The 26,066-nt window shown below is 49.3% G+C and overlaps 1 protein-coding gene and 1 non-coding gene across 2 annotated transcripts in view; both read right to left on the bottom strand.

Annotated features, from left to right (window-relative positions):
• ME3 (malic enzyme 3) overlaps positions 1 to 26,066 on the bottom strand; it is a 225,987-nt gene that overhangs the window by 42,041 nt on the left and 157,880 nt on the right. Inside the window, exons 5-6 of the mRNA XM_052661742.1 lie at positions 24,776 to 24,937; positions 10,451 to 10,554 (exon numbers count right to left, since the gene is read on the bottom strand). Coding sequence (XP_052517702.1) covers positions 10,451 to 10,554; positions 24,776 to 24,937 — 266 coding nt within the window. The remainder of the gene's footprint in view (positions 1 to 10,450; positions 10,555 to 24,775; positions 24,938 to 26,066) is intronic.
• Positions 22,918 to 22,987, bottom strand: LOC128069297 (small nucleolar RNA SNORD30). The gene has a single exon (XR_008201551.1). It is a non-coding gene; the product is annotated as a small nucleolar RNA SNORD30 (small nucleolar RNA).

The following is a 26,066-nucleotide window of genomic DNA, read 5'->3' as shown; positions in this document are numbered from 1 at the left end:
TTGAGGGCGGGAGGAGAAGGGGAAGACAGAGGATGAGATGGCTGGATGGCATCACTGACTCGATGGACATAACTGAGTAATCTCCGGGAGTTGGTGATGGACAGAGAGTCCTGGCGTGCTGCAGTCCATGGGGTCGCAAAGAGTCGGACATGACTGAGCAACTGAACTGAGCTGAAGGCCCCCATAACACTGCGCTGAAACAGCTACAGAAAACGGAGCTCTCACCCACGCATATTCACACGGATACACAGAATGCCTCTCCGTCAGGTGGGGGTGGGGAGAGCTAAACTGAATAGGTGAAAGGGCTGATCGCACATACCAGGCATCTGAAAAGGGACATGGCTCACAGCAATGCTGCCAGGGCTGTTGTTTTTATTTCTTAAGAGGAGCAGCTGGGAAGAGAAACTGGGGAAGAGAAGGAAGGTATTATTGGAACAGTGGGGATGGATGAGTGGGGGACTACGGAAGAAAAAGATGGATATATTCACGGACAATTTAACTGAATGCATGAATGGGGGAGCACTAAAGCATGGCCTAAAGGATGGTGACTTTGGAAACTGCGTAAATTATTGTTATTCATAATAGCAAACATTCATGCTTACTATTACCCAGTTATAACATTTACATGACTTGTCTCATTCATTCAGCAGAAGCATTCTACAAGTTAAATATTAAAGGTGCATCTTGGAAGTGAGGACGCTGAGGCCCAGATAAATTAAGTCATTTGTTAATAAGGGGCAGGCGGAGGCTCAAACTCAATAATCGCTCTGGAAGTAGTGCTTTTAACCACCATTGTTAGTGGGCGGGGTCTTAATGAAGGGCTTCCCTGGTGGCTCAGACAGTAAAGAATCTGCCTGCAATGCAGGAGACCCACGTTTGATCCCCGGGTCAGGAAGACCCCTAGAGAAGGGAATGGCTATCAAACTCAGGCATTATAGTTAACTATAGTTAATGCTTTTAACAACTGTTGTTAATGGGTGGGACCTTAATAAGGCCCCCTTTCTATTTATTTCTTTTTCTTTTTTTAAAATTTATTTTTTTAATTAGAGGAAAATTTCTTTCTTGTTTGTTTCTGCTGTACAACAATGCAAATCAGCCATAATTATACATACACTCCCTCCCTCTTAAGCCTCAGGCCCCCTTTCTTAGAGAGCTACTTACACTTTATAAGCTTCAGTTTCCTCATCCCCTAAAATAAAGCTTATAACAGTAGCCACCCTAGAGGGCTGTTGTGAGAATTAAATAAATTAGTATTGTATGAGAGCTCATATTAGTCTGTGCATAGCAGGTAATAAGTAAAAAAATATAGTTATTGTCATTTTATCATTATTGTTATCAATTCATTATTCTTTCGTCTCCTCTGCTATAATATGAAACTTTCAGGTCTGGGAATAATTTTATTCCTATTTTGATACCAGGTAGTACAGTCCACCTCTTGGGGAAAAATGAAATGGGAATAACCAGTTGGTGTCACTGAATCCATCTCCCCAGTTACGTGAACTTCCTCCATCACATTTTGGCCTCTATTTAATCCGCTTGGTCAGGATAGACGCTAATAGGGTCCTAGAGAGCTCGATGCTGGTTTGCATTTTGCTGCCGCCTTCCAGCTCTCTTTGTAACTGCTGACAGAGTCCTCACAGGCATGAGAGTCTGTTGTTTGACAGCATCCGGCTCCTGTTCAGGTGGGAAAGTGTAGAAGCTGGACTGTCAACAATTAGCCATGCAAGGCTGAGACTGAGAAACGGTCCTGTTTCTTCAGAGGCCAGACAAGCTAGAATGGGTCCTGCTGTTCCTTCCTCCAAGCTTCCTTTTGTATGTATGCTTGGTCGTGTCCAACTCTGTGTGACCCCATGGACTGTAGCCCATCAGGCTCCTCTGTCCACAGAATTTTTCAAGCAAGAACACTGGAGTGGGTTGCGGTTTCCTCCTCCAGGAGATCTTCCCGACCTGTGCATCAAATGCGTGTCTCTTGTGGCTCCTGCGCTGGCAGGCAGATTCCTGACCATTGGGCCAGCTGGGAAATGCCTGAGCTTCCTCAGATGCTGGCCAGTTCACAGCCTTCTATTCACTTTGACTGACAGCTAGCCTGGTGAGGGCTTTCAGCCCCTCAACCAACCAACCAACCAACCATCCAACCACCTGACCCCAATCAAAGATCCAACCAGTCAACTCCCACGCTCACCATTTATGGCGGGTCCACCATGAGCCTAATCACACACTGTGCCCCCAGGGACTACCAGTCTGGTAGAGATGATGCAGAGGTACAGACTTGAGGAAGGAGAGTTCTCCAAAGTCCGTCAGTCCGGCCTAGGCTGGTACTTGAACCTCTCTACAAGAATCCAGGCACATCTTTGCCTAATTTCTGCTCTAATGGTATAAAGACCAAAAAAGGTTATAGAAAAGCTCTAGACCATTATAGAAAAGATGTCATGATGTGATGCATGGTTAATTAACACATGAATTACGTGGTCATAAGTTATGCTATGATTACAAACAGGGCAAGGGTTTCAGGCCAGGCTGGTCAGGGCAGACTTCCGTGGGAAGGGCAGAATTTGAGTTGGGGTGTTACCATGGCTTCTGTTCTCGTCTTCTCCCACTTCTTGTCAATTTCAATACTTCTGTTGCTCAAGAACCTACCAAGCCTCCCTGCTGCTCTCTGCATCAGGTTCCAACTACGGCTTTGTGAGGATTGATAATTTTCAAACATTTTTAGTAGAAGTTTTTTTTTTTAATTAATGAAATCTTGAACAGAACCATGATACAGAAAGCAATTAAAAACAATGATATTTTTCTTCAAATAGTTTTAGTCTTGTATGGTTGCTGGGAAATATTCATTTCTAGCAGCCTGGATGCACTTCTGTAAAAGCCTGGAGTCTGAGGAAGCTTGGTTTACAATCACCTAATTATCGGGACTTCCCTGGTGATCCAGTGGTTAAGAGTCTGCTGTGCAATGCAGGGGACAGGGGTTCAATCCCTGGTCAGGGTACTAGGATCCAAAGTGTTGCAGAGCAAGTAAGCTCGCACACCACAACTACTGAGCCTGCACGCCCTTGGAGCCTGTGCCCCAAGTAGACTTCCTAAGCTGCAATGAAGGATCCTGCATGGTGCACCGAAAGTCCTGTGCGCCGCAACTACTCAGTGCAGCCAAAATGGAGAAACAAACACACACATAGATATTGAAGAGAACACTGGGTTAGATAGCTTAAGTCCTTTCTAGTTCTGAGCTCTAATAGTTGCAACCCTCTTCCTGGATTCCGAGGCCTATCAAGCAGCCCACTCTGCTCCTGTGTGTGCTTAGTTACTCAGTGCTCAGTTCTATCCAACTGTTTGTGACCCCACGGACTGTAGCCCGCCAGGCTCCTCTGTCCATGGGATTTCCCAGTCGAGAATACTGGAGTGGGTTGCCATGTCCATCTCTAGGGGATCTTCCTGACCTGAGGATTGAACCTTGAGTCTCCTGCATTGGCAGGAGGATTCTTTACCACTGCACCACCTGGGAAGCCCCTATACCTACTTAACTTTATTTTGAGCCAATAAACACCCATCTCTGTGGGACCAGTCCTCTGGAGTCTTTGCCTACTCCTTGCCTTTGCTGTGTGCTTGCCTTCCTCACGATGCATCATCCATGTGGAATGTGCTCTCTCTCCTTGGCTTACTCACATTAGGCCCTGCCTCTGTTTACTTTCCATCTCTCCCCAGTCACCCGATTGCTCCTTTCTCTGAATTTCGATTGAACTGAAGGCCAATACTGAACAGTCGAGTACTTAATTCTTCTCTAATTACTTCCTGTTCAAAATGTTGTCTCTTTGGAAGACCTATAAGAATCACGAGGACACAGTGCATGTCTTTTATTTCTTTAGAATTTCATTACAGGGCTTAGTCAAGTTCTGGGCATGCAGTCATTATTCAAACGCCCTGGAAAAGCATGATTAGCTCCATTGTTTGTGCTGCACTCAGCTTTCTCAGAGCTCCTCACCTCAGTGCTGAAAATAAAGCTCAGTTCCCAGGATTAAGAGACCCATACCTCCTGTTCTTATCTTTTTGCCAAAAATTCATTCCCTCATGGGTCGAGTTGGAAAAGTCAAATTCTGAAAAAAGTAGACAAATTTGTTGGGAGGGTGATGTGACTTTCTGTATTCCACAGGAAGTTTTTCATAAGAAATCCCCTGAACAAGAGAGTCACAACTGTTGTTACTGATTTATCTATGTGTTAATACTTATTTTGGGCTGTACTGGGTCTTTGCTACTGTGCTCAGGCTTTCTCTAGTTGTGGCGAGGGGGACTATTCTGGCTGAGGTGTGGCTTCTCTTGCTATGGAGCATACGCTCTGGGCTGCTCGAACTTCAGTGGTTGTGGCCTGAGGGTTCCAGAGCTCAGGCTCAGTAGTTCCAGTCCTCGGGCTTAGCTGCTTCACTGCGAACGGGATCTTCCCGTACTAGGGATCAAAACCAGGCCCTCTGCGTTGGCAGACGGGCCCTCACCCACTGGCCCACCAGGGAGGCCCTTGGAGTCTGTATGACTGATACCTGTCCGGGTGCATCGAGTGCCAGGCCGGGTGTGGGAACCACAGGTCAGTATTCATATGCCTTCGTGTGTTTGACCCACTGCTTTCTTCCAGCGTGGGTGGCGGGTGGGCATGGGGGTGGAGGGTATCATGGGAGCAAAGTCTATGATTTGTAACTCAAGAAGCAGCTGTAATTTCATGTGGATCTAACAGACAGGCTTGGTGTAGTTCTTGAAATATTCTGAACACCTGGAGATGAGAAGTCTTCAGCCTCCAGGATCCTCTGGCCTCTGAGTTGCTCCTGGGCTTTAGGGGTTGCAGAAGGACCAGCACACGTGGGTGTTCATGGAGCCTCAGATGCTGAGGCCACAGGCTCGACCAGATCCGGGAGGTGAAAGCACGGCACACGTGCTGCCACGCCTCACTGCCCTGCTCAGGGCAGACACTGCTGATCAGCCACAGCCCCGTTTCCAGTGGTGCTTAGACAGGCCTCAGAATCCCAGCAATCAGTGCTAGCACAAGGAACAAAACCTTTTACTCTCCTTGCCGCTCCTACCAGCAATATCCTAGTGTACCCCTGGTGGCTCAGCTGGTAAAGAATCCTCCTGCAATGCAGGAGGCCTGGGTTCGATCCCTGGGTTGGGAAGATTCCCTGGAGAAGGGAAAGGCTCCCCACTCCAGTATCCTGGCCTGGAGAATCCCATGGACTGTATAGTCCATGGGGTCGCAAGGAGTCGGACACGACTGAGCGACTGTCACAGTGTACACCCAAATTTTGTTGAGCAGATTATCTTGCAGTTATTCACAGGGCACAGTTTCAAAATCAGTAGTAAGACACACTCTCTGCTCTCTTTTCCTAGGTGGACCCCATCATGCCCTTGACCTTACACGTGCGCACTCGTGTGTGTGTGTATGTGTGTGTGTTAGTTGCTTAGTTGTGTCTGACTCTTGGAGAGCCCACGGACTGCAGCCCACCAGGATCCTCTGTCCATAGGATTCTCGAGGCAAGAATACTGGAGTGGGTAGCCATTCCCTTCTCCAGGGGATCTTCCCAACCCAGGGATCAAACCCAGACCTCCTGCATTGCAGGCTGACCCTTTACTGTCTGAGCCACTAGGGAAGCCCTTGACCTTACATACCATCTATGAACTGGTAACTCCCAAATTTATATTCCCACCCAGAATTCTTCTTAAGAGACTCGGAGGCTGAGAAAGCTTAGAGGTAAGGTCTGAACTCCAGGAGGCAGATAAGAATATCTCTGCATTCACAGACCCTTGAGAGCAGACTGTTTATTTCTCTGAGGATTGCCGACTACACTTGACACAGCGTCTTATATACAGCAGGCACTCAGTAACTGACTGCCAGCTGTGCATGACGCACCTCCCTGTTTCTATGTGGAAGGAGGCTGTTTTTCTTCTCTGCCCTTCTTGCATTTCTGGGGCACAGCCTCTGGTAGTGCTGGCTGCCCCGTTCCTTGTCCCTCCCAGGCTGGATGGGGTGTGGTTGTCTGTTACCTTGGTGGCTCAAAATGAACCATGCCTCCTGATGTTCAGACCCTCATGTTGCCTTTCCCCCTTGGAATCGGGTGTGGACCTGTGATGTGCTTTAACCAGTAGAATGTGATGGAAGTCATTCTGTGCTAATCCCACTATGGTATGAACCTCAGGTCTCTGGTGTAGGATGGTGTGTGTCTGTATGTGTGTGTGTGTGTGTGTGAGAGAGAGAGAGAGAGAGAGAGAGAGAGAGAGAGAAATAGAAAACCAGAGAGAAAGATGGAGAGACTCAAAAAGACATTTTCCTGGAGCTAAGACGCAGATGACTTTCTTTTAAGTCACGTTTTAAAAAATCTAATATCTCCCTTCTTTGTTATCACTCTTATCAAGAGTTTAGAAATCTCTATATTTGGAGTTTGGGGAGCTAGAGAATGGGGGTGACTTCCTCTTGTGGCCTGCATAAAGGCTGAAGCCGCTGCTTCAGACATCAAACGCCTGTCCAGCCCAGGCCAAGCATCAGACAGAACTGGGGCTCCAGGGGCAAACTTAGAATAGACTCTGCTGTAAGTAACAGAAATGAAAAACGTAAGTGGAAACCATTGGGAAAAGCCGATGACTGAGGTGCATCATTCCAGGGTCCAGCGCAGGGCAGGGAGAGTGTGGGGAGCATGGAAGGACTGGTCTTCGCCATGGGAACACCAGGCTGTGCGTCAGCTCTGAGCCGGACACGCACAGTGGCTCACGGCTGCGGTTCGCAGGTAACACGGAGATTCCTTCTGCCCTCGTGGGTCTCCCCCAGTGGCCACCCCCTAGGGCAGCAGCTGAGCCATAGTAACTTTTTTTGTTCTGCCAAAAACTCTTAAGATGAGCGGGCAGAAGCAAGCTGGTGGAGCTTTTACTTGCAGGACTTTTGAAAAGAGACGAGGATGTTGAAGGCAGGAATCAACGTTTCCCAAGGCTGTTTCTTAAAATACATGGTGTTTGGCCTCAGGGGGGCTGACTCACCGGCTGTCCCGGCCGGGCACCCCATCATGGGGCTACTATAATCCCAGGAGACCGGCTCACTCCCCACCTACTGCATCCACAGCAACATCTGTTTCAGCTTATTAGAAAGTTTAGCAAGTGTCAACCCCTCATCTTTTCCACTTAAGGACACATTCCTCTTGGCTGACGCACATCCCTGCCCAAGGGTTTACCCCTGGACTGTGGGAGTGTGTCTGTGAGACTGTAAACTGATTTTAATGATAATTTAAGGAGCCTCTTACATCCTAGTTTATTTAACCTCCTCACACGAATAGCAAGGCTTCTCTGTGGGGAATCACGGAATGACTACTGACTTTACTAGATAAGCAGGGAGCCCTGGAAACAGGAAGCCAAAGAAACGTGCTCTCAAAGCCAAACGCATTCCCGTGTGTCATCCACAAGTAACTGCAGAAAGCAGTCTGGCCTTGGAGTCAGCAGACTCATGGTCAGTTCGCTGTCCTGCCAGGTGCTGTGTGACCTGGGACAGGTTCCATGACTTCTCGAAGCCCTCAGATCTCTGCCCTCAGATCTCTCGTCTGCTATCCTGCCGGCCACACGGGATCTTCAGAAGTCTGAATGGGCACCGGGGTGGGGAGGCTTCTCAGCGGACAACTGATGCTTTGCTTCCTTCTATGACAGCACCACCCAGATGCCATGCGGCCCGAGCTTGAAACTGTTCTCACAGAGCGCCTAGTGCACTGCGGGTTAGCTCAGATCTATTCTGAGCTGAAAACTTCCTCCTTTAACATTCTGTCACCTGGTTCTTCTCTGGGTGAAACAAGAGAAGAAATTTACAGAAACAAGCCCGGTCCCTCCTCCGTAAGAACACCTTGCAGGTTTCTGGAGGGAGTTCCGCACCCCTGTGACCCGTCAGTCCTTACACCTTCTCCCCACCAGGCCGAGCCTTTGCTCCTGTTGTGGTTATTGGAGAACTATAACCGTGATACCTGCTGTGGTCATTGTTTTCCAAAGGCACGTTAGGCAATTTACGATAATTTACCACCCTCAAGGTATCTTGTCTGGAACTGAATGTGGTATTCAGGATGATCTAAATGGGGGAGAATCAGGTGAGACATTCACCTCTTTTGTTCTAGATGATTCTCCCCTGCCCGTGTGAAGTGCAAGTCGCTCAGTCGTGTCGGACTCTTTGAGACCCCATGGACTAGACAGCCCATGGAGTTCTCCAGGCCAGAATACTGGAGTGGGAAGCCGTTCCCTTCTCCAGGGGATCTTCCCAACCCAGGGATCGAACCCAGGTTCCTGGGTTGCAGAAACCAGCTGAGCCACCAGGGAAGCCCTCTGTCCATGTAGCTGACCCTTGAATGGGCTGTTTCAGTGGTCCCATCTCAACAGCAATACTTCCTTCACAATCCCAGCTTTGAACCCTTGACTTTCTGATTATCTCTTCCCTTTCCTGCTTATTCCATCTGGTACCCAACTCAGTAATTCTCAGGCCTCACCAGGACCTACTGTCCACAGTCCATACCACACTCTCAGCCCTCCTCTCCACCAGACCCTCATCTATCCCTTCTTCCCTGGCCTAGACCTCATGACGCATCATTGCAATCATCCCCTTGAGGACACTCTCCAGCCCTTTCCTTCTCTTTCTCTCGCTTGCCTGGCAAAATCTCAACCCTGATTAAATCCTTCTCTCTGTGTCTTCCCGTCCTGTATTCAGACAGTGGAAACCAGTTAGAGAAAGTCACAGGTAAGTTAAACTCATGACCTAAGTTAAGTTCATGGCCAGTAACCTGAAGGGGGTCCGTGAAGCCACCCAGCAACCATTCTCTAGCTCTGAGTCAGGACATTCCAGGTCCTGCCTCCTATGCCTCAAACCTGCATCCCTCAGTCCCCATCCTCACTTTCAGCCGATGCCCCTGCCATCCAGGAGAGCTCCCACGGACTCCCCCACATCTACCTACCTGCCAGCGTCTGTGCCCGGTGCACAGCCTTCCCTCTGTGTGGATGGGCTCTGTGCTTCCATCTCAGACGAAGCACCCAGGTGGACACTGGACTCTCATCCCCCCGCTTACTGGGCCCATCCACCCCCGTACTCCACACTCCGCTGTCAATCTCATGTTTTCTATAGAATCATCCCCACCACATATAGCTTCACTATTACTTTCCTGCATCTTCAAAAATGAAACCAGGGACTGCCCTGGTGGTCCAGTGGTTAAGAATCCACCTGCCAATGCAGGGCACGGGGGTTCAGTCCCTGGCCCAGGAGGATCCCACGTGCCGCAGAGCAACCAAGTCAGTGCGTCACAGCTGCTGAAGCCCAGGTGTCTAGAGCTGGTCCTCGGCAACACGAGAAGCCACCGCAGTCAGAAGTTCGCGCACGCAATGGAGAGTGGCCCCTGCTCGCCGCAATTAGAGAAAGCCCCCACCCAGCAACTAAGACTCAGCACAGCCCCAAATAAAATAAGCAAATAATTAAAAAAATAAAGACAAAAACAGTAAAACGCTTTCTTCTTATCCCTGGATAAGGAATCCAGGTAATCAGGCTTTAAAGTCTGGTAACCTGCCCGAGGTCACAGACCTGGAAGTGGTGGGGTGGGTGTGTCCACCCCCAAAGCCCACCCAGATGAGATGTCCTGGGCTACAGAGGCCAGTCCAGCTCTCTCTCCAGCCAATCGCTGAACCCAGACAACGAAGTCCCTTGTCAAGGATGTGCAGACCAGCTCTGCTCTCCCCGGGCACTCTTGGGGTGGCAAGCAAGGCTGGAGATTTTCAGTGAGAAGGGACCTCTGGATCTGTGGGGACCAGCTGAGCTGCTGAGACTGTCTTGACTGACGGGCCTGTCAGACTCGGTGTGGGAGGACGGGGGCTGTTTCCAGAACAGCTGGCATGCCATCCCAGCAGCATGCCAGTCCCTGTAGGGAGAGCGGGTGGCAATGATGGCAGACAGATGGGGCAGGCTGGGGCGAGGGGCAGGAGCTGCCAGCATGGCACACCCTTGTGCAGAGATGACACCTCGTAAATCTCGCAGGCCTGCCCGTGTGGCCTGCAGCAGTGGCTCATTAACACCGCCTGGTCGTTGGAGCTGGAAAATGACAGCTAACAAGGCCAGCTGCCTTGCAGGCCATTCCATCAGAAGAACACGCTTCTCTCCCCCAACACTAAGAACATCTCTATTTCTGACAGGAGCCCAGAGCAGCTGGCCCAGGGGGGTTTTCCTCCCAGGACATCAGATACTTAACTGTCGCCCGATTACAGGGCCTTCAGCCGTCACCCCTCCTCTCCCTTCTCGGCTCCCCAAGATTATCTGAGAGAGCGAGCCCGTTTGGCTTTGAGATTTCCAAGGACACCAGGTCAAGTTGGAATTTTTGGACCATCTGGAAAAGCACGTGTCTCTGCCAAATCCTGTGTTGACTTAGTCATCCTATCTCTTAACGATCCTCTTCCACAAGGGGCGGGCTGACCCACTTACTTGTCCGTCACAGCCTGCATGAACTCGTCCAGAAGGTCGTCATACTCCTGCCCGCGGACGCGCCGGTGCTTCAGGCCAATGTATAGGGGATCCCTGAGCAGCTCCTGCAACAGACAGCATCTGTCTTGTGAAGGGTCCTGGGTTGGCAGGAAGGGGGCGGTGAGGAGGGCTGGGGGGCACCTGTCCCCCACTCCCACTCCCCCGGTGCTGCCTGGAAGGGTCTGGAGGCGAAGCCACTGACGCAGCGTGGACCTCTGGGCAGGGGGTCTGGAGTTTAGGAACCAAGGATGCTGGAACTAGCAAGACTCTCTGATACAGTCTTCCAGCCTCTGGCTGCAGCTCTGGGTTCATCCCAGGGCTGCTCAGCAGTAATGCCATGGACACTTTGGCCTGGACAATTCCTTGATGGGAAGGTGAACCTGCATGTTGTAGAATACTTAACGTAGCAGTGTCTCCAGGTTCTCCCCGCTTGAAGGGAGTAGCACTGCCCCAGGTTGTGACAATAAAAAAACGTCTCTAGACACCACCAGATGTCTCCCCAAAGGAAATTTCCTAAAGGAGATCAGTCCTGGGTGTTCATTGGAGAGACTGATGCTGAAGCTGAAACTCTAGTACTTTGGCCACCTGATGTGAAAAGCTGACTCATTGGAAAAGATTCATGCTGGGAAAGACTGAAGGCAGGAGAAGGGGACGACAGAGGATGAGACGGTTGGATGGCATCACTGACTCAATGGACATGAGTTTGAGTAAGCTCCAGGAGTTGGTGATGGACAGGGAGGCCTGGTGTGCTGCAGTCTATGGGGTCGCAAAGAGTCAGACACGACTGAGCTACTGAACAGAATTGAACTGAAATGTCTCCCTAGGGGACAAAAATTGACCCCGTTAAGAACTGCCACAGGCAACATCTGGATCGAAGTGCTGGGTCTCAACCAAAGTCACTGATCTGTACTCAAATTAGGAAACCTTCCCTTCCTCCCTCCTGTCCTTCCTGTGAATGCTTACTGAATACCCATCATGTGCCTGGCACTGTGCCAGGCCCTGGGGACACAAGGAGAGACTGATACAGCCAGCATTTTCCATTCAGGAAAGAAGCCTGCTGTAAGCAGCCCCGTGCCAGGTGCCCCCATTGTCTGTGTCTGCACTGGTCTGGCGGCCCCTCCCGCCTCTCCTGTACCCCTCACACACACGCCTACACAGAAGCTGTGGGCTTATCCATGCACGACACATTTCCTGACCCTTTACTGACCTGCTAATGGCCTGCTGCTCTTGGGTCTCTCAGGGGCTTTGTGGGTAAGAGATGGTCTCTGCCTTCAAGGCGCTCAGTCTACTGAAGGTTGGCTGATGAGTCAGTAAACTCGACTACAGACTGACATTCCTTCAGCACAAAGTGTGGTCCATGGTAGCAGAGAAGGAGCGGAGAAGTTCCCACCAGGGACAAGTGGGGATGATGACATAGAAGGAATGGTCAGCATTTAAAGATGAGCAGAGTAGGGGAAGGACTTGGGGGAGGGGTGGTTAGGGAGTCTGGGATGGACATGTGCACACTGCTGAATTTAGAATGGATAACCAACAAAGACCTCCTGTATAGCATATGGGACTCTGCCCAATGCCAAGTGGCAGCCTGGATGGGAGGCAAGCTTAGGGGAGAATGGATACAACATTGTTAATCAGCTATATCCCAATACAAAATAAAAAGTTAAAAAAAAAAAAGACAGATTTTGCCAGGTGGGCTGGGCTCTCCAGGCTGAGAAGTCAACACAAAGACTGGGAGCTGGAGGTAAAAGCAGGAAAAAGCACCTGGTGAAGAAATAGGAAGCAATTTTATGTGTTAAGGTTTTTGGAAATTATGTTTTTGTGTCCTCCTTCCCCAAATATGCTTCCCAGGTGGCGCTAGTGGTAAAGAACCTGCCTGCCAATGCAGGAGATGTAAGAGACAAAGGTTGGATCCCGGGGTCGGGAAGATCCCCTGGAGGAGGGCATGGCAACCCACTCCAGTATTCTTGCCTGGAGAATCCCCATGGACAGAGAAGCCTGGAGGGCTACAGTCCATTGGGTCACAAAGAGTCAGATATAACTGAAGCGACTTAGCACACACACCCCTAAATATGAGCTCCTTGGGGTCACGGTTTTGTGTTATCTTCAAATCTCCATCTGGACTGCTCCTGCAGGATTCAGAGACAAGCATGTCATGAGTCCTGCCCTCAAGGGGCTCGGCATCAAGTCTCAGCTCCAGCACTGACTAGCTATGTGACCTCAGGTAAATCATGTGACCTCTGGGAGCCTTCTTTTCATCTGTTCAGTTCAGTTCAGTCGCTCAGTCGTGTCTGACTCTTTGCGACCCCAAGGACTACAGCATGCCAGGCTTCCCTGTCTATCACCAACTCCTGGAGCTTGCTCAAACTCATGTCCATTGAGTCAGTGATGCCATCCAACGATCTCATCCTGTTGTCTCCTTCTCCTCCTGCCCTCAGTCTTTCCCAGCATCAGGGCCTTTTTCAGTGAGTCAGTACTTTGCATTAGGTGGCCAAAGTACTGGAGTTTCAGCTTCAGCATCAGTCCTTCCAAGGAATATTCAGGACTGATTTCCTTTAGGATGGACTGGTTGGATCTCCTTGCAGTCCAAGGGACTCTCAAGAGTTTTCTCCAACACCACAGTTCAAAAGCATCAATTCTTTGGCACTCAGCTTTCTTTATGGTCCAGCTCTCACATCCATACATGACTACTGGAAAAACCACAGCTTTGACTAGATGGATCTTTGTTGACAAAGTAAAGTTAGATGGGAATAAGATACCATCTGCCCAGCTTGATGGTGATGAGGAAATGAAATAATACTGATATATGTGAAAAAGCTTTGTGAATCATAACATATGCTGTAAAGTAATGGCAGCAGCTTTAACATTCATAGTGTTTCCTATGTGGCGGGTACTTCAGAAGGAGGGCCAGACACAGCGAGGTTAAGAGACTCGACCAGCCCTGGGGCTAGTGAGTGGAGGAATCTGGATTCAAACTCGTGGCTGCCAGCTCCAGAGCCCATGATCCTAACCTCTGGGCCAAGCTGCTTCAGTGGTTTTTTGGCGCATCAACCAGAACTGACTTATCCTTTTTAAGACACCAGTCTAGGTCCATATTGTCTTGATGGTGCTGTAGGAGGTGGTGGGGGGAAAGTGTAGGGGACAGAAAAGATCAGGAAATATCTACCTTCCCAACCCCTCACCCCCCAATCCTCAGTCCACATATCTGAGGTGGATTTAACACTTTCTCCAAGGAACCACACGGCTACATCTGAGAAACGTGGAACCTAAACTTGATTTCTCAGTCTCTTCACTTCCTGGGTTATGCATCCCTGAGACTGTTTAGGACTCTGCTCTAGCGGTTGTGTGTGTGTGTGTGTGTGTGTGTGTGTGTGTGCATGCGTGCACGTGCACGTGTGGGCAAATGATGTGAATGGGACATATAGCCTGTCACCGGCCACTTTTACAAAATGACCATCTGAAAGCCACTGAGAGACAGCAAACATCCAGCCAAGGGGACCAAAGAAGGGAATGATGATGTAACAACAAGATGGACAAGTAGGCGGCCACAGAAATTGGGTTAGGCCCGTGCAGACCCCTGGACAGACATGTATGAGATGATTTAAAATGGAAAAAGCGGGAAACAAAACTGCACAGATATCCCAGTGTCATCTGTCTGAAACACATCAACTCAGAAAAGGCATACACAGAATGATAAAAATGGTATAACTCTTGGCATTTGCAGGAAACATTCACTTTTTTCAGTTCTTACAGAGATGAAAGGGTCCATGGTAAGTTATAATTTGTCATGTTTCCAAGAGACAGATTGATACATTAGGCAGCCAAGAATGGCTTTCTTGGTGCTGCATATGTGGTTTCTGGGGGCAAGTCCAATTCTCCAGTGTTATTGAAGAATTTTAGAATTTTCCAGAAGCTTCTCAGTATATCTGCCTTTAAGATGAAGGGTTAACCCTAATGCAGTAGTAGAGTTCTAAAAGTGGCTAGGAAGCTTTGAAAAAAGTCTTGATATTTTATAGTACTTATTTTATTTATAGTAAAACATTTTATATCTGAAATATTTCAAAACTAAGTGCACCAAAAAATTGGGGAGAAAGTTTCTATGTGGAGATGACGCAAAACTATAGCTTCTCATACTTGTACAGAACTTTCGAGTAATTCACTTGTTCTGAATCAAAAGTAGCTTGATTCGGGACTTCCTCGGTGGTCCCGTGGCTAAGATTCCGAGCTCTCAGTGTAGGGGGCCCGGGGTCAGTTCCTGGTCAGGGAACTAGATGCTGCACGCCGCAGCTAAAGATTCCGCGTGCTGCACAAAGGCAGCAAGTAAGACCTGGCACAGCCAATAAATAAATATTAAAAAGAAACCATGTGAGGAATATGATGCAAACATTTTTCTAAAAAAGTAGTTTGAGCCTTCTGTCTTGCATGTTCTCATGCCCATTTTACAGATGAGGAAGGTGGAGTTCAAGGGTTTAAGTAAATTACACAAGTTCACACAGCCAGAAAGTAGCAAAGCTGAAACTGAGCCTTGCTTTGACTGGATCGCCTGATGGGGCCCTTTCCACCCCATCATTTGACATTGCAGGGACCAGGGAATGTGGCTCCTGACCCCTACCCTGGTCCTCCTGAGAGTCCAGGCGTGGCTGGAAGCTCCAGCTGGTGCTGCTGACCCGGCTGGGAGCAGCGACAGCGGGGTGGGGTCTGGGGAAATGCCTTTGTCCACGTCTCCAGTCAGCTGGTGGTCCTTCGGCAGGAATGAAGATGGCTTCTCATGAACAGCAGAGGGTGGAGCTTCCACACTGTCTCACATGGAACAATTCACCCTGTGTCCCACCAAGTGACATAAAGTGGGCTCTGGGATCAGACGTGCCTGGGTTTGCATTCACGCTCTGTCACCCAATGAGCTCTGAGACTCCGGGGACTCGCCCCTGCTTCGTTTTGCCTCTCTGTCCAGTGGCGATAATAATTATTTCTCTATATATTTCATTGAAATATAGTTGACTTACAATGATCTCCACTGCATAAGTTCTTTGAGGAAAGGGTCCTTATTGACATGCGTCTCCCTAGTGATGTTTACAGTGCTGTGCATGGCAGGCCATTTAAAAGCATTTATGATGTGAGTTGCAATTATGACTGGGCTAAGGAGATGCTGAATTAAAAACTACGCAGGTCAAAAAAAAAAAACTACGCAGGTCTTAGAAATCACTTGGATTGGCTTCCTCCAAAGGAGTTTTTGAGGCCCGGAAAGGTTAAGTGAACTGCCTATGTTCACAAAACGAATCTGGTGGAAGCAAGAGGCTGGCAATGACTAGAGCATGGGGTCTTCCCAGGAGGGACCAGCGTCCTCAGCTCCAAGCCTGCTGCGTTCTCTCTGCTAGGTTGTCGCCAAGTTCCCGCTGGCACTAAGTCAGTCTACAACAGTAACTTCAGGTTGAGGCTTTACTCAAAGCAGAGTAGATGAACCAGGTGGACCAGAACTTTCTCCACTGCCATGGCAGTTGAGTGTGCCCTCCATGGGTGTCTGCCTGGCTCTGACTCTTTTTTTTTGAAGGGGAAAGAAAGTACTTTATTGAATCACAAAACTGAAGAGTATAGACGTAGACTGACTTCAGATATAACTGAAGCCAGGTACCAAAATAATCATCGTAATGCTCATTCTTGCTGTTTAACCTCTCTCTCCAAACCCTAATTTCATAGCTCTTCCTTCTTCGTGTTGCATTCAGTTTTTTTTTAATTGTGATAAAAGTCACATAATATAAAACATATTATTTTAACCATGTTTAACTGTATAGTTCAGTGGCACTAAGTACCACTTAACGTACCACAATTGTACCTTATTGTAGAATTCTCACTATAATCCATCTCCCAAATTTTTCAGCTTTTCGAGCTGAAACTCTGTCCCCATTAAACACTAACTCCCCATTCTCCCTTCTCACCACCCTTGCCCCCGACCACTGGCACCTACCAAATATACTTCCTGACTCAATGAATTTGACAATTTTGGGTACCTCGTATAAGTAGACTCAAACAGTATTTGCCTGCGCCTAATGCATGTTGGAATGCGGGCTTCCTCGTGGCTCAGCAGTAAAGAATCTGCCTTCTATGCAAGAGCTGAAGGAGACTTGTGTTCGATCCCTGGATTGGGAATATCCCCTTTAGGAGGGTATGGCAACCCACTCCAGTATTCTTGCCTGGAGAATCCCAGGGACAGAGGAGCCTGGCGGGCTACACTCCATGGGTGGCAAAGAGTCAGACACGACTAAAGCGACTTAGCACACACAGGTTGGAATGCATTATTAAGGTTAACTTAATATATGCTGGCTCTGACTTTTCAAGGTGAAAAATTTTGGAGACTAAATGTCATGGAAAACAAAATGGCTTGCTCTTCACCTGCTGTGTCATCTTGGTCTGGAAAAATACTTATCTTGCACAGCAACAGGCACACAAAGGTGTTATTCAGAGAACATCTGGGGTTCTGAGGAGGTCATGGGATTGGGTCCAAGGTGTGGACACAGGGCTGTTTCTCCCTCCAGGTGGCAGCTGTGCCTACCACGTACTTCTCTGGAAGCTTGGTCAACCCAAGGGTAAGCGACAACGATCCTAGGCTGGGCCTCCTCACTGGTCACAGGTGCACAGACAGCCAGCGCCTGAAGGCGCTGTGGGTGAACCACATTATTATCTGCAGTGACGGCAGTCTTGTCAGGGAGGAGTCCTTCACCCTCCGGCTCTGGGGGTGATCCCATGCTGCCTCGGCAACCAGCAGCCCCCAAGGCACCGACGACCAGGCTCTGCCCGTGATCCGTCTCCTCCACCCGCCTCTTTAGTCTTTCCGATGAGACTCTCTCAGAGTCTCCTTGAGAGGAGATGCCATCAAAGCCCCATAGAGACTCTCACAGCGTCTCCTTGAGGGGAGACTCCATCAAATCTCAAGATGTGGGCAGGAGAAAAAGCGAGGGCTGAGAAGCCAAGCCCAGGTTGCCCCATAGAATCCTTGGCACAGAGTGGGACAACCGCTGGGTTTGCACTTAAATCTGAGGGAAGTCATTTCTGCCCTGGGGCCCCTTTTCCTGTGTGAAACCAGGGAGGGTGAGCCAGAAGCACTGACATCTAATATCTTGTGTGTGTGTGTGTGTGTGTATGTGTGTGTGTGTGTGTGTGTGTGTTAGTCGCTCAGTTGTGTCCAGTTCTTTGTGACTACATGGACTGTAGCCCATCAGGCTCCTCTGTCCATGGAATTCTCCTGGCCAGAATATTGGAGCGGGTTGCTATTCCCTTTTCCAGGGGATCTTCCTGATTCAGGGATCAAACCCAGGTCTCCCATATTGGAGGTGGATTCTTTACCTTCTGAGCCACCAAGGAAGCCTAGGGGTGGGGGATGGGGGTGGGGGATGTGTGTGGGGGGGTGGGCCAGAGCAGGTGCCCTGCTGAATGGGGCGGGGCTCCCTCTCCCTGGCGTTTGGAACATCATGGGATGGCCCTCCCTCATGCGCTCATGCCTCACATATTTATTTTTCCAGACCTCCTTGGTGTCGGCAGGTAAAAGTGACTCAGAATTTCAGGGCTGGAGACACAGATGTTTTCCTTGAACAGGAAACCTGGAGGGGTGTTTTCTTTGACTCTGATTAAAGCTCCTTTTGCTTCAGGAGTTTTTTTTTAATAGACACACACACACAGTTGGTCTAGTTGTTCTGGACACAAGCCTTCACTGCAGCATCCTCCCTGAACTGGCACAGAGATGGTAGCTCAAGCAGGCACTCCCTCTCCCGTGCTTGCTCTGGGCAAGAGATGTGCCCCTCAATTTCAGGCAGAAAAGTCTTGCAAACTGGTTATTTTCAAAAAGACCTCTAAGGTGGGACACCACGTAGTGAATGTGTTTGTGAAGAGAGAGATCACTGTCTTCCATCTCCCAAGGTGGGCCTCTTTGTGACTTCCTTAAAGATAGTCTGGAGGGAGCTCGCCTCTGCTTGCCGGGGGAGGACTGTGAAAATGGCATCGCGAAGCCTTAGTTTGATCCTGATTGTCTGTGGAACCCGAAGTGTGGGAAACACCTCCTTTCCCACTCTTAATCACCCAGCCTATAACACAGATGCTTGACATCTTGGAGCAGTGTGCCATGGTAGACAAGGCAACTCTGGCAGCCAGGGAGAACCTGGGCTCAAATCTCCGCTCCGACACTTAGAGCTGTGGGGCCTGAGGAAAACAATTAGCACGATTCAGTCTCAGTGTCCTCAGCTGTAAAATGGGGAGACCAAGCTTGTTTAACTTCTATGCAGAGTACATCATGAGAAATGCTGGGCTGGGAGAAACACAACCTGGAATCAAGACTGCCGGGAGAAATATCAGTCACCTCAGATATGCAGATGACACCACCCTTATGGCAGAAACTGAAGAAGAGCTAAAAAGCCTCTTGGTGAAAGTGAAAGAGGAGAGTGAAAAAGTTGGCTTAAAGCTCAACATTTAGAAAACGAAGATCATGGCATCCGGTCCCATCACTTCATAGGAAATAGGTGGAGAAACAGTGGAAACAGTGTCAGACTATTTTTTGGGGCTCCAAAATCACTGCAGATGGTGACTGCAGCCATGAAATTAAAAGACGCTTACTCCTTGGAAGAAAAGTTATGACCAACCTAGATAGTATATTCAAAAGCAGAGACATTACTTTGCCGACTAAGGTCCATCTAGTCAAGGCTATGGTTTTTCCTGTGGTCATGTATGGATGTGAGAGTTGGACTGTGAAGAAGGCTGAGCACTGAAGAATTGATGCTTTTGAACTGTGGTGTTGGAGAAGACTCTTGAGAGTCCCTTGGACTGCAAGGAGATCCAACCAGTCCATTCTGAAGGAGATCAGCCCTGGGATTTCTTTGGAAGGAATGATGCTAAAGCTGAAACTCCAGTACTTTGGCCACCTTATGCGAAGAGTTGACTCATTGGAAAAGACTCTGATGATGGGAGGGGTTGGGGGCAGGAGGAGAAGGGGACGACCAAGGAAGAGATGGCTGGATGGCATCACGGACTCGATGGATGTGAGTCTGAGTGAACTCCGGGAGATGGTGATCGACAGGGAGGCCTGGCGTGCTGCGATTCATGGGATCGCAAAGAGCCGGACACGACTGAGCGACTGAGCTGACTGAACGTCTCATATATAGCTGGCATGAGAATGGAATGAGACCGAACCACACCAGGTCCTGGCACACTGTGGGTGGCGGCTGAGGTCTCCCGGGACTGGGTCAGAACTGCTTTCTCTCCCACAGATAGTGTTGCCTGGTCAGGGTGTGCTCTGTCCTCCAGCTGGGGAACTCTCTGGTCCTTTCTAACAGGAGGGAGTAGGCCCAGGGGAAGCTCTCTGCCTTCCACACCCAGGAAGGAGAGGTGATGCGGGGGCCAAAAGCCACAGGGGAGGTGGGGGGGAAGCAGACCCTTGGAGTAGCTGTACCCCTTGAGCCATTAAAATGATCCATTATGTGACAATGCTGAAACTCGGACAGCTAGACCAGTCCACCCACGCCTGGCTCTCGTTTATCTCCCGCAGCCTCACTGAGTGCCTGACACCTACTAAACACTTCATAAACTTGAAAAAAATAAGTAAAGAGAAAGTGCTGACAACATAATTCTCACTGAAGAAATCAGAACAAAATTAGGGGTACGGTGTGACGACAACTTGGCAACAGGACATCCATGTAGACGCACCAGGGACACGTGGGATGGGGCACTGATGTGGCACAGCGGGAGAAAGGCCGCTTCCTTCTTCCTTTAGAATTCTGAATAACGCGCTGAAGTTACTTTAGGAATACAAACTCTAAAAGTCCAGAAGTGCCTTTTCCTCATAAAGCGACCAGAACCTGGGCAGGTGGTGTGGGGAGGAGGACACAAGTGGTTAGGCCCCCTCCTGCCGAGGCAGGAGGTAGACGGGCCCCTGGGCTGGACACCTGGGGTCTGTCCAGTGGAGGGAAACTGAAGCTTTGCTCTCACCCAGACACTCCTGGGACAAAGCGAGCTGCAGGAGCTGAGCTCTGCTGAAGTGAAGAGGGAAGGTGACTACTCAGGTGACCACTCCTAAGGTCAGGAAAACGTCCCTGTCTGCACGTGCTCAGGAAGGCTCCTCGGGGGTCACAAAGGGAGGGGGTGCCAGCCCATAATAAGTGTGGACATACCCCCACAGGCCTCTGTGGTAGAGTCCATCTTAACAAAAAGTTGTAGTCATATCTTGGAAGAGTCCTAGGACAAGTCCCATGTGAAAAAAGAAACAAAATAATTGGCCAGATACAAACAAAGGCCTTAAAGGACCGTCCTATGTAAGTGATTTAAGTCAGCTCTCTACTGCGCGCCTCACTCAGGATTCCTGCACTCCTCTCCAGGAGCATCTCTGCCTATCTTCTGACTTCCTGTACTCCTCATTAGAGAAGGCTTCCCCGGTAACTCAGTGGAAAAGAGTCCATCTGCAAAGCAGGAGCCGCAAGGGACTCGGGTGAATCCCTGGGTGGGAAGATCCCCTGGAGGAGGGCATGGCAACCCACTCCAGTATTCTTGCCTGGGAAATCCCATGGACAGAGGAGCCTGGCAAGCACCTCATTAGAGAGGATGCCTATTCCCTTTGTCTCCAGGTGTGTATTTCTGCCTTGCTTCTGTCTTAAATATTAATAAACAAACTGTTTCGCTGTGAACTTTGTACCTGTTATGACAGTTTTTGCCTCCTTGTAACATTCTTGCTTTCAGATGAGGGAAAGAACCAGGGAACTTTGCTTCTAGCCTCTAGCCCCTGGCGGTCTGGTGGTTAGGACTCCTGGTTTGCATCCAGATTACCTAGGGTCAGTTCCTGGGCAGGGAACTAAGATCTCTCTCCAGGACCACTCACTGCTCTGCCTCCAAGATCTCTGCCGTTTCTAGCAGATCTTAGGGAAATTCATCTCTCTGGGCCTCAGTTTCCTCAGCTGTAAAGAGGGTAATAACTGATGTTCCACCGATAGGGTTACTGTCAGGCTTAACCAGGGTGGTCCATGCAAGGGCCATGGTTACTCCTACTTTCCACCACCTTTTCTGATGGGTTTGTCACAAGTGGTAGTAGCGCCGTTGTTCAATCATGTCCATCTCTTTGCCACTCCATGGACTGTGGCCCGCCAGGCTCCTCTGTCCATGGAGTTCTCCAGGCAAGAATACTGGAGTGGGTGGCCATGCCCTCCTCAGGGAATCTTCCTGGCCCAGGGATTGAATCCAGGTCTCCTGCACTGCAGGTGGATTCTTTACCATCTGAGCCACTGGCGAAGACCCTGGTAGTTACAAGTTGAGGCCCACTCTAAACTGTAGCACATCATTGCTGGGTGCTGGACTTTTAACGATAAAGGATGTCAGACACCTGCTAAAGGCAGCCAACAGCCTTCCAAGGGATGCAATGGCCTCAGGATCAACCTCAAGCCATTCCATTTCTCATCTAGAAACAGCTTTTAGGAGAGAGAGGGGGAAAGGTCTCGATTACATCCAGTTGGAACACAGCAGGAGGTGATGGGTGGGAATAATAACAGAGTTTGCTCTCCTCATCCACATTTACACGGCTTCCCCACATGTTCTTTGTGGTTGAGGGACAATTTCAGCAAAACTCAGGCATCTGGTTGGGCAGGGGAAACCACAGCACGGGGCAGACCTTAAAGACTGGTCTTGATGAGCAATGATAAGGCGTGTCCCAGTGCCCAGCTGCCCTGCTCCTAGGCTGGTGGGGAGGCATGTGGAGAAGTGCTTTGGATGTGGGAGCGCACTCGGTAACCTTCTGGCCCAGGCTCCAGTTTCACTGGCAGGGCTGGAGTCTGGAGGGATACAGGGACTTCCCTGGCCATCAGGGCTGGGGGTCAGGGCCCGTGTTCCCAGCCCAGCCCTTTGGCTGCCGGCTTGTCCTCCGCCAGCCCCTCCCACCCCCACGGGTTCCCAGCCTGAAGCCAGGTCTGTCTGCGTCTCCCTCACTTGACTGCATCTGGGGATGAAACCTGAATAAGCATCATTTCTCACTAGGGGCTACAGTGTGTATTCTTGTTTAGAAATGAGAGTGTTGTGTGGTGTCCAGAGGGGAAGGAGACCTTGGGAAGAGCCATGAAAAGTCTTCCTGAGAAAGATCACACAGGATACCAACAGTATAAGCTTTTCTGACAATGACCATTCTCTTTGCCTCAATATCTCTGCTTGTAGGAGTTTAACCTTGGGAAATCATCAGGGACAGGAAGACTGACCTGCAAAAATGGGGACGAGAGCACAATTATATTTCCAAGAAGACAGAGACAACCTGAGTGTCCAAGAGTGGAGAGTTTCTTACGTGCACTGGGAAACACCAGGCAGCTATGTAAATGACATTGTGGAAGAATGGCTGTGAGAAAACTCCTGACACACACTACCTTTAAAAAAGCAGGAAACAAAATTGTATATGCAACATAAACTTCCTTTGTTTCTTTTCTTGAGAAAATCAGATTTCTGAGTCTCAATAGCAAATCATCAGCTTAATGAGATTTTGTGTAAATCATCATGTATTTAATTTGGCTTTTATAAAAGCTAAATTTGGTGGGGGTAAGGCTGGAAAGAAATATTCCAAATTGCAAACAATGATTACTGGTTGTGTGACTAATATCGGAGAAGGCGATGGCACCCCACTCCAGTACTCTTGCCGGGAAAATCCCATGGATGGAGGAGCCTGGTAGACTGCAGTCCATGCCAAGGCTCGGACACGAGTGACTTCCCTTTCACTTTTCACTTTCATGCACTGGAGAAGGAAATGGCAACCCACTCCAGTGTTCTTGCCTGGAGAATCCCAGGGACCGGGGAGCCTGGTGGGCTGCCGTCTATGGGGTTGCACAGAGTCGAACACGACTGAAGTGACTTAGCAGCAGCAGTGACTAATATTTTATTTTTAATACTTCTCTGGGTTTTTCTCAGATGGACATGCACTGATTTTAAATCCAGAGATAGATGTCATTAAGAAGGAGTTCTTTCATGTTCTCTGACACAATGACACAGAGCTGTGAATCGCAGATAGCATGAAGAACATGACCCATGGTGGTGGTACCCGGAGCAGACAAACTACTGGCTGGGGTTTGAGCTCCTTAAACTATAAATTTCCCCAAAGCCTGCAGGGGCTCCCAGCCAAAGTTTGGGTCAGTTTCTCCCCATGGGTTTACAGGACACTCATGTGCCTGATCCAGGCATTTCAGCCATGGCCTCAGTGCTTCGAGTTTTAATCCTTTTACAGAAGTAGTAGTAGTTGTTTACTCACCAAGTCATGTCCGACTCTTTGTGACCCCAGGGACTGTAGTCTGCCAGGCTCCTCTGTCCATGGGATTTCCCAGCCAAGAATACTGGAATGGGTTACTATTTCCTTCTCCAGGGGATCTTCCCTACCTGGGGACCCAACCTGTGTCTCCTGCACTGGCAGGCGGATTCTTTACCACTGAGCCAGCGGGAAAGTTCTTTACAGAGGTAGTTTGCCTCTAAAATGCTGAAAAAACTGCCCAGCAGCCACTCCCACCTCAGTGGCTTTCTTGGTTAATGGATTAGAGAGAGAGAGAGGCCACCAGGGTAATGGAAACTGCCTGGGGTCACAGAACAAGGCAGCACAGAAAGCCTGTGCAGGGGCACCTTGGCAGGAGGGAGGGGAGCAAGAAGACCCAGGGGTAGGACAGTGGGGCTGGGAGGGCGGGGTGGGCAGCCAGGATGGAGAGAGGTCTTTGAGTCACTGCTGTGCAGGCGAAGTGTCCTAGCAAAGAGGACCCCAGAGAGAAACAGCCCCCTTGCAGAGAAAAGCCAATTCTGTGTCCATGTTGTAACTGTTTCTTTGACTTGCTTTCTTTTGCTTTTGTTATTATTTTTAAAAAATGTAAAAAATAGAATGGCATGCTTCAGAGAATCCTGCCCCTCTGCCTGACTGCTAAACTAAAGTCCCTTTGTTCAGGACCCTGTCCACCTGTGGACAGCTGGAAGGAAGAAATGAACACATCCCCTGCCTGAGGTTTGCCATTCTAGGAGATATTTGCAAGATTAATGGCCTTTTTACTTTGCTTCCTCACTTCCCCCATCTCTGAGCTGCAAAAGAACCTGGCATCCAGCCCCTGTAAGATGGTTATTTTGAGACATTAGTCTCTCGTCTTCTCAGATGGCTCTCCGAATAAATAAAGTTGCATTCCTTGCCTCAGCACCCCATCTCTTGGGTTTACTGACCTGTTGTGCAGAACAGCCTGATGCTGCATAGACAGATCACTGCACAAGGGTGCTCCCCACCCCAGCCCAGCTGATACCCTCCAGCTCCCGGCCAGGGCAGTACATTACCTCGTTGTTGGTGCCCACATCCAGCAGCACAGGGAGGCACTGCCGTGGGTTGACGCCTCCACATGCTGTGTACAGGGCCAGCTTGCCCACAGGGATGCCCATGCCATAGCAGCCCAGGTCTCCCAGGCCCAGAATGCGTTCCCCGTCAGTCACCACCACCGCCTGGAAGGACAGGTAGGACATCTGTATGAAGCGCCTGTTTGTGCAGCGTGTTGGGCCTGACAACGATGCTTACTGTGGGAATGGCAGGGATGTGTGTGCTCAGACGCTCAGTTGTCTCCAACTTTTTGTGACCCATGGACTGTAGCCCTCCAGGCTATTCTGCCCATGGGGCAGGGATAGAGTAGGATAATCAAAACGTTAGCTTAGAAACCCCACTAAGGAGGGAACTTTAGGGGGATTTGAGAGACCACAATAAGACTAATGATCACTCAAGAAAATAATGAAAAAATTCTGAAGCACTATGGGCTTGCTTCACTCACAGAGCAAAAGAAGCCCCTTAGCATCAAAGCCAGATTGGATGCTGAACAATAAAATCAGGACAACTTGCTCAGCAAGTTAAACTATGCGACAGACAAGCCCCCAAACAAAACAATGGAGAGGTGAGACTCACATCCCGCCCAGTGAGCTCAGTTAATTAGTAACCCCCAAAACATGCGCTTTGGCCCTGAAGACATGTTCTTTGCACACTGACCCCCAAACAATAAAACAGTAGTAGCGAATAAAGCCTACAACTTGCCCAGTGGTGTCTTCAGGTTAATGACCCTCAAAACATGCTGTGTGCACACAAAAAACAATCATTTATGGAAAGGTGACTTTTCAAAATGAAAGACCCTTATTGTACTGAGACCTGGAAATATTTTTCCAAAGTGCTATGACAGTGCTGGCTGGACCATATAGGGACAAGAAAACTTCCCTGCCCTACCTGGGGGAGGAACTGATGAGGGAAACATGATGTCTACTCAAGAAAGACAACGAAGATCTTCTCCCCATCCCCTCTCTTCCTGTGATTATGAAAATGCAACCCACTGAGTACTCAGGGCAGTGAGAGCCTGCCCAGGAACCTTACAACCTTACAAGTGAACCAACTCTAGTAAACTTTGTGTGCAAAGTTGCTTCAATCGTGTCCAACTCTGCGACTCCATGTAGCCCGCCAGGCTCCTCTGTCCATGGGATTTTTCAGGCAAGAATACTGGAGTGGGTTGCCCTTTCCTTCTTCAGTGGATCTTCCCCACCCAGGGGTTTAACTCATGTCTCCTGCACTGCAAGCAGGTTCTTTACCGCTGAGCCA

The sequence above is a fragment of the Budorcas taxicolor genome, chromosome 25, assembly GCF_023091745.1.
Source record: "Budorcas taxicolor isolate Tak-1 chromosome 25, Takin1.1, whole genome shotgun sequence".
NCBI classification, from domain to species: Eukaryota; Metazoa; Chordata; class Mammalia; order Artiodactyla; family Bovidae; genus Budorcas; species Budorcas taxicolor.
The sequence above is the reverse complement of the archived record's forward strand: the minus strand, read 5'-3'. Positions and strand labels throughout refer to the sequence as shown.